The following is a 12,923-nucleotide window of genomic DNA, read 5'->3' as shown; positions in this document are numbered from 1 at the left end:
TTATCTTCTCTTTTGCCTGCCTTATAGCCACAGTAATTTTTTTTCTTTTCTGTTTTCTTCCTTTCTTTTTTGATAATAGTGCCTCAAATTACTCTGAGAAATTATTCTTCCTCACTAGATACAGTCTGCTGAGGTATTTGATCAAGGTGCCCAGCTCTCCTCTAGTGCAGAGATGGGCACGTGACCTGAGCTAGGCCCACTCAGACATTGGAACAATGATCAAGGGTTGAAAACCTGGCCCCAGATGGAACTTACTTATTCTAGCTATGGGATACAGATAAGACTGTCCAGAAGCTTCTACTACAGAGGTCCTCTAAAACTGCCTGGCTCCAGAGTTAGTTTCTGTTATTTACAGCTAAGAAATGCTAAATCATACGCTGCCCTTGACTGCTGGTACATGTAGAATTGGAGTTCTTAACCGGGGGTCCATGGTTGGAAATGGTCCATGGATGTCCATTAGGAGTTCCACAAATATGACATAATTTTTATACTTGTAGATAATGCATTTTGGAGGTGAGATGGCCTACAGATAGCTTTCATTAGATTCTCAAAGAATCCGTGGCTGAAAATAGGTTAGAAACCGCTGATTCCAGAACAAGGATTCTTAAGCAAAGTCTGTGGATAAATCTGGTTGGGGGAAAATGATATCTTTGCTTTCACTAGCTTCCATGCATGTTCCTTTCCATTATGAATATAAGCAACAAACCACAGTATTATTAGCAATATCTGTGACTTTGGCATCAATAGAACTCAGATGTTTTCATATCACATTATAGTGTTGCAGATATCTCAAAATATAATTTACACCTCTCACTACTTTAAAATTACAGTGTTATTAGATCCACAGCTAGGTTTCATCAGTCAATGTATTAACGAGGTATACATAACACTTGATCACCAAATACTTTAATATTTTATAACTGCATCTCAGTATAATTGGCTTCCTTTGTAATCCTGTATGCTTTATTTCATCTAAATTATTATCTTAAGAAAAGGTCCAAGAGCTTCATCAGACTGCCAAGGGGCTGATAATACAAAAAGGTTACTAGCCCCCTTGGGAAAAACTTGGTAGGACTGTCTCCTAGCCTTACAGGTATTGGTTCTACAGCCTTACCTGTATACCTTCTATCCTGTAGTTCCTCTCCTTTCAACAACCTGACATATTGGCTCCCAGCATTGCTACCTCTGAATTTCTCCAAAGCAGCGGGCATTATTGCCTGTGATCCAGAGAAACACACACACACTTCTATGAATCATAAGACAGAAAAAAGCAAAAACTTAATAATAAGTTTTAAAATTAAAGAGAGAGATCTGGAATAGTTAAATCCATGGAGACAGAAAGCTGATGAGTGGTTGCCATGGGCCAGAGGGAGGAGGAAAGGAGAGGTAACTGCTTAATGGATGCAGGGTTTCCTTTTGGGGTGATGGAAATGTTATGGAACTAGAAAGAGATGATGGATGCAGAGCATAGCCCTGTGAATGTACTAAATGCCATTGAATTATCCACTGTTAAAAGGGCTAATTTTATATTATGTGAATTCTATCTCAGTAAAACATAAGGTAAAATAATCAATCAGGGTTTCCCTGGAGGCACAGTGGTTAAGAATCCACCTGCCAATTCAGGGAACACGGGTTTGAGCCCTGGTCCGGGAAGAGCCCACATGCCGCACAGCAACTAAGCCCATGTGCCACAACTACTGAGCCTGCGCTCAAGAGCCCGAAACCACTACTACTGAGCCCACATGCCACAACTACTGAAACCCAAGCGCCTAGAGGCCATGCTCCGCAGCAAGAGAAGACACTGCAATGAGAAGCCCACGCATTGCAACAAAGAGTAGCCCCCACTCGCTGCAACTAGAGAAAGCCCGTGCACAGCAATGAAGACCCAATGCAGCCAAAAATAAATAAATTAAATAAATAAATTTTTTTAAAAAATCAATAAGTAAGAGGAAACTCCATTATAAAGTCACCTGGGAATTCAAGGGCCTACTTAGAGGAATGAAGAAAAAAGATCCCTATCACTTCACACCAGTTAGAATGGGCATCATCAGAAAATTTACAAACAACAAATGCTGGAGAGGGTGTGGAGAAAAGGGAACCCTCTTACCCTGTTGGTGGGAATGTAAATTGATACAGCCACTATGGAGAACAGTACAGAAGTTCCTTAAAAAACTAAAAATAGAATTACCATATGACCCAGCAATCCCACTACTAGGCATATACCCCGAGAAAACCATAATTCAAAAAGACTCATGTACCCCAATGTTCACTGCAGCACTATTTACGATAGCCAGGTCATGGAAGCAACCTAAATGCCCATCGACAGACGAATGGATAAAGGAGATGTGGTACATATATACAATGGAATATTACTCAGCCATAAAAAGGAACGAAATTGGGTCATTTGTAGAGACATGGATGGATCTAGAGACTGTCATACAGAGTAAGTAAGAAAGAGAAAAACAAATATCGTATATTAACGCATATATGTGGAACCTAGAAAAATGGTACAGATGAACCAGTTTGCAAGGCAGAAATTGAGACACAGATGTAGAGAACAAACGTATGGACACCAAGGGGGACAAGCAGGGGTTGGTGGTGGTGGGATGAATTGGGAGATTGGGATTGACATGTATACACTAATATGTATAAAATAGATAACTAATAAGAACCTGCTGTATAAAAAATAAATTAAATTAAATTAAAAAAAATAAATAATAAATTGGGATTGACATATATACACTAATGTGTATAAAATAGATAACTAATAAGAACCTGCTGTATAATAAATAAATAAATAAAATTTAATTTAAAAAATAAAATAAATAATAAAGAGAAAAAAGATCCCAAAGTTTTATGCTATTTTGTTTCCTCTCTCCCCTTCCCCCCACAGGCCCCCCGAGTTGCTCATGTACACTACAATTTTAGCTCACTTACGAAATTGCTAATGTGTACTTTAGCCTACACATTAAATTCCAGTTTGCACTTATGCATATTAAAACATACCACTAAATACTCATCTGACAAGCTGTATTTTAAACCTCAAACAAGATTTTATTGTGCCTGGATGCATTTTAATATACCTGCTAAATTTCTGCTGGAGTGAAAAACGGCTGGCAGTGATGACTGATAAGGGAGGAGGGTCTCTCCTGTCCTATCCCCCACATGCTGCTTCTGCTTGGGGGAACTGGGGGTTGGCAGCCCCTACCGCCTGAGAGCTCTAGAGAGCTTTCGGGAAAAGATTTCCAACATGATCTAATGGCCTCAAGCAAGGTCTGAGAGATCACTGAAAGGCTTCCCATTCCGGTAACTCCAGGACCTCAGTGTCTCCCATCAGAGTTCTCGGTCTCTGCCAGGCTCCGTCAGAGCAGACAGGGATTAACCTTTCACAAGCCCCTCTCACATCCTTCATAATTCCCTCTCTGCCTGGGTTTTGAAATCCTTCTCCTGCTCAGCAGCCCTTGTGTCTCCACACAGCCTGCGGGATAATGCCCAAGCATCTCAGCCCAGCACTGCCGTTTTTTGAGGCCCCGGACAGTGGTGAGTGCTGGGTTAGGACTTCCCATCAAGTGCCTTAAATGATGCTTATGAACATCATGGTCTTTTCACGGCCATTTGGAGATGAGGAAATTAGGCTCGAGGTCATTCAAAGTCGCACACTGGTCAAGCCCTCCCCACATTTCCCTGCCACCTTCCTTTCCATCCTTCCTCGGCCATTTCTGTGCTCAGCTTCAGCCAGGCTTCTCCTCACCGTCCCCTGACTGTGTCACAAGGGACCTCCACCCAGAATGGCTCTCCCTTCTAGGTCCCAAATCCCCCCATTCCTCAGGGTATGGCTCCCCCTTCTCCAAGAAGCTTTCTCAGCCCCCAGTGCTCCGGCCTCCTCTGAATCCCCGTTTATTTCACCACCCACTGCTCACTGACCATGTGCAGGGATCGCCTGGCAGAGAGGCTGTATCTTGCCTCCCTGCCGCCCCCAACCCCCATCCCCTTCAGCAAAAATCCTCTCTGAGGGCAGGGGCTGTGTCCTTTTCCTCTTTGTATTTACTGCAGTACCTGATAGGATTGAGAGATGGAAAGTGCTTGATTCTCTCAATCAGCAGGAGATCGATTTTTTTCAGGCCAAAGCATGGAGCCTATTTCCCAGCTTCTGTACCTCTCCTTCCTCCCGGGGAAGCCTGACAAGGTTCCAAGTCATTCTACGCAGCCTGCCCCGCACAGGTGAGCCCGGCCTCGCTTAGGGCTTTTTTCCTGCTCTACCACCTCTTCCAGAGGCAGCCTGTTTCCTTTGTAGCTGGAAGATGAAAAGCGTTCTTTTTTCCCTTTACATGTCTAATGACATCATCCTTCTCAGGCGGGGACATTGGGAAATTCATGGCAAATGAAGTATGGCTGCCTATTCAGAGAATAGCAGGTTGTGCCCTGTCTCCCGGTGACCGAAGGCTGCCGAGGAGGTGGTGTGTGGATCGTGTTGGCAGGAAGAAAGGGTTCAGTAGCATTAAGCACCCACAGGAGAGGACAGGGGCCTTGGGATGGGGGAATTGGATGAAAGCCATAGCTGCCTGTATCATGTGATTTCAGTGATGCTGTAAGACCCCAAGGGTCCCCTACCATGTTCCTTTGAGCTTGTGATGGTTTCTTCGTTCCTTCTGTGTTCAAAATTCCTATCATTTCACTTCTTCTCTGTTTTAGATCATGTGGCTTCTTCCCTTCTACACTGTCTTGCCTCTTAGATGCACATGTTAGGAAGATTAATTAGGGGTGGGGTGGGTATGGGTGACACTGGTTTTCTGGGAAGATGGGCCCAGCTGGTGAAGGGTAAGAAACACCAGAATGAGTAGGCTTCACCCAATTTCTGCAGAGGACTAGTTGTCACTTTGGGGACACTTTGACAGGTACAGGCAGTCAGAAAAGCAGAACAGGTAAGTCACGAGTAGGGTAGGAGAGTGAGGAAGTGTCTACGAGGGAAAGGGCATAAGGTGAGTGAGAGGAGGACACGTAAGGCATTTGACTCAGGTCAGCCTGACCAGCTCCCTGAGATGGGGCCAGGCCAAGCTGGCCCAGCAACAAACTATGGAAATCCAGCCCGCAAAATGACAGGCCGAAGATGAGTGTTTAGACGGGCAGCAGGTATCAGGTGGAACCAGAGAGATGTAGGAGCACCCAGCCAAAAGCTACAAGCAGGCAGGAAGTCAGAATGAGTGACGTCATAGGTCCCCCGCCCCCCAGGACAAAGCTCCAACCCGGCTGTTGCAAGAAGAGGAGAGACGCGGAGGGGTGGCCTTAAAAAGCAAGCAGCCCCTGCAGTAGGGGGACTGGAAGGCTAAGCAGTTTCTCCAGAGAGAAATCACCGTGAATCAGGGACGCGGCCGAAGCACATCCTGCTGTATGAGAATAACAAGGTCTTCAAAGATAGATGTGCTGGTTTTTTAATTGTGGCAGGATACACAGAACATAACATTTATCCTTTTAACTGATTTAAAGTGTACAATTCAGTAGCATTAATTACATTAACAGTGCTGTGCCACCAGCACTACTGTCGAGTTCCAGAACATTTTCATCACCCTCAACAGAAACCCCATACCCATTAGGCAGTCACTCACATTCCACCTGCCCACCAGGTCCTGGCTGCCACTCATCTGCTTTCTGTTTCTCTGCATTTGTCTATTCTGGACATTTTATGTAAATGGAATCATACAACAGGTAACCTTTTGTGTCTGGCTTCTTTCACTTGGCATAATGGTTTCAGGTTTCATCCATGGAGTAACCGGTGATGGTTAATTTCATGTGTTAACTTGACTGGGCCATGGGGTGCCCAGATATTTGGTTAAACATTAATTCTGGGTGTGTCTGTGAAGGTGTTTCTGGATGAGATGAACATCTGAATTGGTAGACTGAGTAAAGCTGATTGCCCTCCCCAGTGAGGGTGGGCCTCATCCAATCCATTGAGGGGCTGAGGAGAACAAAATGCTGAACAAGGGAAAATTTGTTCTCTATCTCTCTGCCTGTTTTCAAGCATGAACTTGGACTTAGACTGGAGCTTACACCATTGGCTCTCCTAGTTCTCAGGCCTTTGGACTTGGACTGGAGCTATACCATTGGCTCTCCTGAGTATTGGCTTGCAGGCTGAAGATCTTGGGACTTATTAGCCTCCATAACCATGTGAGCTAATCCCTTATTATGTATGCATAGTATATTAATATATTTTATATGTCTCCTATTGGTAGGAGATATATAGGTATACCGATATTAATATATTTAATATATATTATAATATAGGTGTTATATATATATACACACATACATACATATATACATATCTCCTATTGGTTCTGTTTCTTTGGAGAATCCTAATACATAACATGTATCAGTACTTCACTTTTTTAATGACTGCATACTATTCCATTGTACAGATATGCCACATTTTGTTAATCCATTCACCAGTTGATGGGCATTTGGGTTGTTTCCACCATGCACCAGATTTTGAATCCTGGTTAAGTCAAGTCACTTAACCTCTCTAGGCACCTGTTTCATCACATGTGGCTTTCTTATGAAGCGTAAGTGAGATAAAGCATGTAGGAGCCTGACATAGATAGGGAAATCCATAACTTGTTTTCCTTACCTGGCATCAGGACCCAGATCAGTGGGCCCAACAGCAGAGCTAACCTGCAATGGATCTGGGTTCCTTAAGTTCCCCCTCAAACCAGAACTGGACCCAGAGTCGGGGCAGAGGGGACACCTGCAGGTAGAGGACAAGAGGTCTTCGTTGTGAGGGAAGGAAATTGGACCCTCTCTTGCCCTCCTGCCTCTCCCTAGTGCACACACTTAGGGAATGGAGGTTCTGAATCAGGGCCCCAAAACATGCGTATGCCTCTGTTTCACAGCATCTTAGGCCAATAAATATCGTGAGGAAATATCTCACACTTAAACTGTTAGAAATGCCACACATTTTGCAAATGTTTGAAAGATAAGGCACACACTGCCATCATATCCTATCGTAGAAATAAGTACTCTTCAGGCTTATTTGCAACTGTTGTTCAGGTTATTCTATAGCGTGCACTCACAGTACATACAACTTGTGAAAAAAGAACACCTATCATTCCCTAAATCACAGTAATTTCAGAAAGTTACATTTACATTCACTTTTTTTTTATGTTCTGTAACTGTAAATGTCGCTCTCCTAGATGTCATAAAAGGCAACTTGAAAAGTGAGTTTAAATGCACTGAGTCTTCTGTGCTAAAGGCACACAGACAGAATAGCTTACTCCACATTCATACATGACCAATTCAATGGCCAACCTAAAAGCACTGACCTGAGTCTCAGGAGGCCCTGCATGCATGCTCCCGTGGGGCTGTGGACATGCCCCTTAACTGCTCAGAGCCCCAGTTTCCTCACCTGTGCCATCCATTCACTCAGCAGCACTGTCTGAGGACCACAGTGAGCCACCCACTGGCCAGGCTCTGGGGTCACAGAAAAGAGTAAGACCTACACCACTTACTCTCAGAAACCCACAGTCAAGCAGGGAAGTAGCTAACACACTCAATGCCTTACTATGTGCCAGGGGGTGTTCTTGCATTTCATACATATTAGCTCATAAGATCCTTCCAACAACCCTACAAGTGGATAGTATTATTCATACTATTATTACCTTCATTTCACAAATGAGGAAACTAAAGCACAGGGTGGTTCAGTAACTTACCTGGCTAGTCAAGAGCAAACATAGGTAGTCTGGTTTAAGAGACCACCCTGCAGCCACTATAGAAAACAGTATGGAGGTTCCTTAAAAAATGAAAAATGGAACTACCATATGATCCAGCAATTCTACTCTTGGGTATAGATCCAGAAAAAATAAAGACACTAATTTGAAAAGATTGATGCAGCGCTATTTACAATAGCCAAGACATGGAAGCAACACAAGTGCCCATCAACACACAACTGGATTAAGAAGATGTGGTACATATACACAATGGAATATTACTCAGCCATAAAAAAGAATGATATACTGCCATTTGCAGCAAATTGGATGGACCTAGAGAATATTATCCTTGGTGAAATAAGTCTGACAAAGAAAGACAAATATCAATACTATATGATATCACTTATATGTGGAATCTAAAAAATAATGCAAATAAATGTATATGCAAAACAGAAAGAGATTCACAGACATAGAAAACAAACTTCTGGTTACCAAAGGGGAAAGGGAAGGGGGGAGGGGCAAATTAGGACCATGAGATCAACAGATATTATTATATATAGAAAATAGGTAAGCAACAAGGATCTACTGTACAGTACAGGGAATTATACCCATTATCTTATAATAACCTATAATGAAATATAAGCTGCAAAAATATTGAATCACTATGCTGCACATCTGAAAGTCACACAATATTGTAAATCAACTAAATTTCAATTTAAAAAAGAGACTACTCTGTTACTCACCACAGATTGTGCCCAGTGCATATTCACATAATAGACCTCAACGTGAATGACACAGGAGCATAGAGCAGAGCAATGGATTTCATCTGAATGAAAGTAAGGAAGGCATCAGACATGACTATGTATCTTAGCCAAGAAAAATGAGTAGGATCTCAGCCAGCAAGGATAGGGGAAAGAAACCATCAGGGGCAAAAATCTGGAGGTGGCAAGCATGTGACATAGTCAGGGAATGTGAAAAAAGCCCTGGTGAAAAGAGCAAGGCTAGGGCTTCCCTGGTGGCACAGTGGTTGAGAGTCCGCCTGCCGATGCAGGGGACACGGGTTCGTGCCCCGGTCCGGGAAGATCCCACATGCCGTGGAGCGGCTGGGCCCATAAGCCATGGCTGCTGAGCCTGCGCGTCCGGAGCCTGTGCTCTGCAACAGGAGAGGTCACAACAGTGAGAGGCCCGCATACCACACACACACACACACACAAAAAAAAGAGAGCAAGGCTACACAGGTGAGAATGAGAATAGGGCACAGGTCCACTCTGAAGGCCCTTCTAGTTCTTAATGCTGTGCCTTACCTACAAATTGTATCTACAGTCCTTCATTCAAGGACAGACAATGCTTGTCTATACATTAACAGTCACACTGGGGTTAAAGAAGCATATGCCTCTCTATCGCACCACCCACATTTCCTTTAACCAGTTCATATGATGTGTTGTATATTTCATCTTGCATATTTTGAACATCTGCCATTTACTGAGCAAACACTTTGAACATTAACTCAATGCCCAGCATCCTCTTCATTCTTACTACACCACAGGCCTCATGTCTTGCCCACAGGCTCTGCTTTCTCGAATCCATGTTCCCTCACCTGTGTGGCATTAATCTAATCACTCTGATTTCCTAAGCTCTCTCCCACTTCCACGGGCAACCATAGCCAAAGCAATCTTGGGGAGAAAAAAACAGACCTGGAGGAATTAGACTCCCTGACTTAAGACTATACTACAAAGCTACAGTAACCAAGAGAGTATGGTACTGGCACAAAAACAGAAATATAGATAAATGGAACAGGATAGAAAGCCCAGAGATAAACCCATGCACCTATGGTCACCTAATCTATGACAAAGGAGACAAGGATATACAATGGAGAGAAGACAGTCTGTTCAATAAGTGGTGCTGAGAAAACTGGACAGTTACATGTAAAAGAATGACATTAGAACACTCCCTAACACCGTACACAAAAATAAACTCAAAATGGATGAGAGTCCTAAATGTAAGACTGGACACTATAAATCTCTTATAGGAAAACATAGGAAGAACTCTCTTTGACATAAATCACAGCAAGATCTTTTTTGACCCACCTCCTAGAGTAATGGAAATAAAAAAAAATTAAACAAATGGGACCTAATGAAACTTAAAAGCTTTTGCACAGCAAAGGAAACTATAAACAAGGCAAAAAGACAACCCTCAGAATGGGAGAAAATACTTGCAAACAAAGCAACGGACAAAGGATTAATCTCCAAAATATATAAACAGCTCATGCAGCTCAGTATCAAAAAAACAAACAACCTGATCAAAAAGTGGGCAGAAGACCTAAATAGACATTTTTCCAAAGAAGACATACAGATGGCCAAGAGGCACATGAAAAGCTGCTCAACATCACTAATTATTAGAGAAATGCAAATCAAAACTACAATGAGTTAGTTATTACCTCACACCAGTCAGAATGGTCATCATCAGAAAATCTGCAAACAACAAATGCTGGAGAGGGTGTGGAGAAAAGAGAACCCTCTTGCACTGTTTGTGGGATGTAAATTGATACAGCCACTATGGAGAACAGTATGGAGGCTCCTTAAAAAACTAAAAGTAGAATTACCATATGACCCAGTAATCCCACTACTGGGTACATACCCTGAGAAAACCATAATTCAAAAAGACACACGCACCCCCGTGTTCATTGCAGCACTATTTACAATAGCCAGGTCATGGAAGCAACCTAAATGCCCATCGACAGACGAATGGATAAAGAAGATGTGGTACATATATACAATGGAATATTACTCAGCCATAAAAAGGAATGAAATTGGGTCATTTGTAGAGACGTGGATGGACCTAGAGACTGTCATACAGGGTGAAGTAAGTCAGAAAGAAAAACAAATATCGTATATTAATGCATACATGTGGAATCTAGAAAAATGGTACAAATGAACCAGTTTGCAGGGCAGAAATAGAGATACAGATGTAGAGAACAAACATATGGGCACCAAGGGGGCAAAACATTGGGGGGGGGGGGGGGGGGGCAAAGGGGGGGGGGGGGGGTGGGATGAATTGGGAGATAGGGTTGACATATATATACACTAATATGTATAAAATAGATAACTAATAAGAACCTGCTGTATTAAAAAAACTAAAATTCAAAAAAAAATGTCCACCTGCGGTCCGGCCGCGCGGCACAGGCAGACGCGGGGAGCAGGGCAGAGGATGGAGGCAGCAGCGCCCTCTGCAACGGTCCGGGCTGCACGTGAGAAGGTGGCGGTGTAGGCACGCAGGCTACATGGAGGCCGGCGGTGGCGGCCGGGCCATGACGGGAAACCGCCTTCGTCGGGCTCACTGAGGTGCGCTCTCTGAAGTCCCTGCGAGCCATGACCCATGCGCTCGCTGAGCAGCCGAGTGCTGCGCCACCAGGGGCGAGCCTGAGCCCAGCAGGAGCCGGGCTCTGGGGCTGCGGCCTCGGCCCGGAGGCCGGAGACTGGTGGCGACGCGGCCGCGCACGGCTTCTGCTACTGTCCGGGCAGCCGCAAGCGCAAGCGGAGCAGCGGGGCCTTCTGCTGCTGTCACCCCGGTTCCGAGACAGATGAGGATGAGCAGGAAGGGGACGGGCAGCAGCGACTCCTCAACACCCCTTGGAGGAAAACACTGAAGAGTACATCCAAATATATTTATCAAACATTATTTTTAAATGGTGAAAACAGTGACATTAAGATTTGTGCTCTAGAAGAGTGGAGCTTACACAAAATGTATTTATGTCAATCTGGCTACTTTCCTAGTATGTTCAGTGGTTCATGGAAGGAGTCCAGCATGAATATTATTGAACTGGAGACTCCAGACCAGAATATTGATATAGAAGCACTGCAGGTGGCATTTGGGTCATTGTATCGAGATGATGTCTTAATAAAGCCCAGTCGAGTTATTGCCATTTTGGCAGCAGCTTGTATGCTACAGTTGGATGGTTTAATACAGCAGTGTGGTGAGACAATGAAGGAAACAATTAGTGTGAAAACCCGTATGTGGCTATTACACATCGGCAGGGACCTATGGACTGGATTCTGTAAAGAAAAAGTGCCTTGAATGGCTTCTAAACAATTTGATGACTCACCAGAATGTTGAACATTTTAAAGAACTCAGTATAAATGTCATGAAACAACTCATTGGTTCATCTAACTTATTTGTGATGCAAGTGGAGATGGATGTGTACACAGCCCTTAAAAATTGGATGTTCCTGGACTTCCATGGTGGTGCAGTGGTTGAGAGTCGGCCTACCGATGCAGGGGATACGGGTTTGTGCCCCGGTCTGGGAAGATCCCACATGCCGCGGAGCGGCTGGGCCCGTGAGCCATGGCCGCTGAGCCTGCGCGTCCGGAGCCTGTGCTCCGCAACGGGAGAGGCCACAACAGTGAGAGGCCCGCGTACCGCAAAAAAAAAAAGTGGATGTTCCTTCAACTTGTCCTTTCTTGGAATGGATCTTTAAAACAGCTTTTGACTGAAACAGATGTCTGGTTTTCTAAGAGGAGAAAAGATTTTGAAGGTATGACCTTCCTTGAAACTGAGCAAGGAAAACCATTTGTGTCAGTATTCAGACATTTAAGGTTACAGTATATTATCAGTGATTTGGCCTCCACGAGAATTATCGAACAAGATTCTCTAGTACCTTCAGAATGGCTATCTTCTGTGTATAAACAGCAGTGGCTTGCTATGCTCCGAGCAGAACAAGACAGTGAGGTGGGGTAAGTATGGTGTGTCATAGCATTGTTCATTAAATATATATATATATTTTTTTACTGAAATATAGTTAATTTACAATATTGTGTTAGTTTCAGGTATACAGCAAAGAGATTCAGTTATGGATATTTTTTCAGATTATTTTCCATTATAGGTTATTATAAGATACTGAATATAGTTCCCTGTGCTATATAGTAAATCCTTGTTGCTTATCTGTTTTATGTATAGTAGTTTGTATCTGTTAATCTCATACTCCTAATTTATCCCACCACCCCTCCCTTTCCCCTTTGGTAACCATAAGTTTGTTTTCTTTGTCTGTGAGTTCTTCTGTTTTTTGTGTAGATTCATTTGTATTATTTTTTTGGATTCCGCATATAAGTGAAATCTTTAATTGTCTTTTTCTGTTTGACTTATTTCACTTAGCGTGATATTCTCTGGGTCCATCCATGTTGCTGCAAATGGCAATATTTAGTTCTTTTTTGTGACTGAGTAATACATATT

The 12,923-nt window shown here is 43.4% G+C and overlaps 1 protein-coding gene across 1 annotated transcript; it reads left to right on the top strand.

Moving 5' to 3' along the window:
- Positions 1 to 11,072: 11,072 nt before the first annotated feature.
- LOC114887753 (germ cell-less protein-like 1) lies at positions 11,073 to 12,431 on the top strand. Its single transcript, XM_029209595.1, is given in 3 exon segments — positions 11,073 to 11,705; positions 11,707 to 11,906; positions 12,122 to 12,431. Coding segments are annotated over 3 exon segments (1,143 nt in total).
- The last annotated feature ends 492 nt before the right edge of the window (positions 12,432 to 12,923 follow it).

This window comes from Monodon monoceros, unplaced genomic scaffold (assembly GCF_005190385.1).
Source record: "Monodon monoceros isolate NGI ecotype Baffin Bay Population unplaced genomic scaffold, NGI_Narwhal_1 Super_Scaffold_7, whole genome shotgun sequence".
Classification (NCBI taxonomy): Eukaryota; Metazoa; Chordata; class Mammalia; order Artiodactyla; family Monodontidae; genus Monodon; species Monodon monoceros.
Note: the sequence above shows the minus strand (reverse complement) of the source record. Positions and strands in the feature narration are given on the sequence as shown.